At 42.9% G+C, this 3,445-nt stretch overlaps 1 protein-coding gene across 1 annotated transcript in view; it reads right to left on the bottom strand.

The window, feature by feature from the left end:
* The window catches only part of dgkb (diacylglycerol kinase, beta), a 101,958-nt gene that overhangs the window by 86,975 nt on the left and 11,538 nt on the right, over positions 1–3,445 (bottom strand). The window contains exon 5 of the mRNA XM_037676513.1: positions 1,162–1,309. Within this exon, the coding sequence (XP_037532441.1) occupies positions 1,162–1,309 (148 nt within the window). The remainder of the gene's footprint in view (positions 1–1,161; positions 1,310–3,445) is intronic.

The raw sequence follows: 3,445 nt of genomic DNA, 5'->3' as shown, positions 1-3,445 counted from the left end.
AGGAGAAGTACGCAGCTAAAGGAGAACTTTGTAGCTAAAGGAGAAGTATGCAGCTAAAAGAGAAGTGTGCAGCTAAAGAAGAAGTTCACAGCTAAAGGAGAAGTACACAGCTAAAGGAGAACTTGGCAGCTAAAGGCTTGGCGTTCTTGAAACGATTCCTCCCACCGTCTTTTACGACAGGTCAAAACTAAGATCATCTGATCATGAGGAGAGACGAAGCAGCTGTGGCGGCCATGTTGGATTGTGGTGGCTACAGTCAGTTAAAAACATGCATCCACGATTACGTTTTGGACATTTTAATAAAATCTGTAAAGTTTTGCTAACAAACAAACAAACAGCATCAACTCGAACAGTCAAAGTTTTAAACAAATATCTTGCACTGTGTGTGCACTTTGGAATATGTTTTACGATCTACTTTCAGCTGCTGCCATGCTAAATTTTAGCTCATTGTTTGTAAATGTGTCTGAGTCTGAGCCTTTTTTGTGTTTTCTTGAGTCAGTAGGCCGTGGCAGCCATCTTGAATTGAGTCTCAAAGGTTTTACTTTCTGAATAAGTTTAAAGTTTTGTCCCGAGGTTCATATTTTGGTAACGGACAAAGAGACATCACCTAAAGACATTACAGCTCTTTGACTTCAGAAGTGGACAACAGGAACGTTCGAGTGCAGTTTGCAGCTACATCACACGAGGTCCTCCAAACAACGAGCAACATGAGACGTTGCCATCAGCAGGATTTGAACCTTCAAACACGTCTGGAGTGAGTCTGAGCTGCTCGATGCGACACTGAATACAATCAGCACTTGTAGCCTCCAGTTTCATTTTAAATCCGTTTCTCGTGATTCCTCTAATAAAAGATTGGCATAAAGGCAGTAAACAAACAGAACCGCAGCCCAGACATTTGGCAGACCGTAAACTACAATTTACATTTTGTGTCTCCTGGCTGGACTTTTCAGAAGAAATGAAACGTTGTCTGATCGAACAGAAGCAAAACATAAATCACCCAAATCTTTCAACATTGGCGTCAGGATGCATCTTTTTGAAATAAGTCACTGTACTGACTCGTGTGAGCTTCGAAGGCCGAGCTTTGGCTTCCTGTAAAACAGCAACACGCTGCTTTTACAAGTGAGGCTTTGTTTGGGAAAAGATCGTTCCTTCTACACTTACCAGAGACTCTGGGTCTGTCAGAGGATGAAGGACTGGGATTGGGTCCCTTGTTGCTAAACGACATGAAGAGGTGTTGACAGAAGTCCTCAGGGAGTTCACTCTCCAGGAACGCTTGCATAAAGACCTTGAAACCTTCAAAGTCGATCTCCTGGAAGCCGAGACAGAAATAGAAGCTGCTCGTCATAAAGATGTGCAGTTATCACCCTCAGGTTGCAGCTTCATCATTTCCAGTATGAACACAAAGTGTCGTTTCTGATACAGTTACTGGGAATAGAAGCAGATGTTCTGCGCAGGTTTCTATTCTTCCTAATCATGACTGGTACAGATGTGTCCGTCTGCCTTGTCCACACATTGATCTGTCTGAAAAAATCTCTTTGTTGTAGAATATTCTTGTAAACACAGAATTATTTCTATCCACATGGTCACAGGAATAAATGGTGCAGTCACTGACATGGTGCCACCTGTCAATCAATCCAGTAGGCGTGTCAGCAACTGACCAATCAGAGACCTCAATTTGCCCCAACGTGACAAAGCCAAAGTGGTTCAAAACATCAAAGTTCATGCGCAATTTTTCTACCTGGATTATTGAGCATGAACTTTGGTGTTTTGAACCACTTTGGCCACGGATGCCTCAGAGGAGTTGACTGGGGAGAGGGCGGGTCCCAGAAACCATCTTATCACCAGCAAACTGGTTGGTCCACTATGGGAGTGCGCTGCTCGTGGGACTGAGTTTGTTGTGGCTCCTTGGACTGATGAAGTCCTTTGGATCAAGGACAAAATGTCTCAATAAAAAAGAAATCGTCCAGATGATCTGACTGAACTTTGCTGCTACGATCAGTTAAAACTAAACCGGATTAACACAAAGTGTTTGTTTGTTTGTTTAAAGTAAAATTTACTCTTAATTCTCGCTGAGTTTCACCTTCAGGCAGAAACACCTCAGGTAACGCCGTGAGCTTCACCACCTCCACCAGCACAGCTGTCTTGTTTGTATGTCGGAGGTTAACCCACCCTGGGCTACATTTCCACGTGAGCAGAGCGATCTTATCGTGAGCGTCACGTATATGATGCCAGGCCTGTAGCAGGCGCTGGAACATTGCCTTAAGAACACACAGGAAACAGGAAACAAGGCACGGAGCGTGCACGTGAAGCTTCCAGGTCGAGTAGACTGTTTATACAAAGCAAGAAGTGTGCATGTTAAAGTGTTGGTGCTTGGAACAGAGTGGGGTTTCTGAGCTGCTGTTCATACGTCGTGTTATTTACATTATTAATGTTTAGTTTATATCTTTGATCTTGTAGCGTACCGTTTGGCATTCATTTAGCGTACGTATATCTTAGATCTTTATTTACTGTTTCTTTTTACACGTTACAGTTTTAATATTGTTGGGTGTAACTGGGACCCTGTGGACATAATTTTGTTCCACCTCATGTACCACATGTGGTGTGTGTAACAATAAACTTGACTTGAACTTGGACTTGGTTTCAGGTTTTTTATTCTGAAGTCCAGTGTTGAACGTATTGTTTAGTTGTTGCTAAAACGCTGATTTAAATTGACTCAAGGCTGAAAGAAGAAAAATAAACCTTGCTCCTATGTGGACGGGACCTCCTTGCTCCCATGTGGACGGGACCTCCTTGCTCCCATGTGGACAGGACCTCTGAGAGCTTCACTCTTTGGGCTCATCTCACTGAAGGTCACAGAATATTCCATGTCTTCTTCTATCATACATCATATACTTGTTTTTGGTGTTGTGTGTTGGGGGCAGCACCAGGAAGAAGGGCATCCTAAGGCTGAATCGGCTCGTTAAGAAGGCAGGATCTGTGGTGGGACTGGACCTTGACTCTGTGGAGAAGGTGGTGGAGCAGAGGGCGTGCTCCAAGATCAGGGCGATCATGTCCAATCAGGGTCACCGCTTGATCTCTGTCTTCTCTAATCAGTGAGTTCAGTGAGCTCCAGACTCCGTTCACTGAGGTTCTCTACTGAGAGACCAAAGAGCTCGTTTGTCCCTCGTGCCATTAGGCTCTACAACTCAGCCACTCCTGGCAGGAAGCAGAGAAGATGGCCACTTATGTCCCCGAACATAGTTGTTGCTTGATCTCCTCTTAGTGATATTTTTATTTATTGGTTGATTTTTTTTATACTCAGGGTATTTTTATAAAAAAAATCTGTTGTGCTTTAATCTTATTGTTTGTATGAATGGAAGCTACAGACCGCCACCTAATTTATTTCAGGATCAATATATATATATATATATATATATATCTGTCTGTCTATATATATATATATTTA

The sequence above is a fragment of the Nematolebias whitei genome, chromosome 5, assembly GCF_014905685.2.
Source record: "Nematolebias whitei isolate Nwh7 chromosome 5, NemWhi1, whole genome shotgun sequence".
Classification (NCBI taxonomy): domain Eukaryota; kingdom Metazoa; phylum Chordata; class Actinopteri; order Cyprinodontiformes; family Rivulidae; genus Nematolebias; species Nematolebias whitei.
Note: the sequence above shows the minus strand (reverse complement) of the source record. Positions and strands in the feature narration are given on the sequence as shown.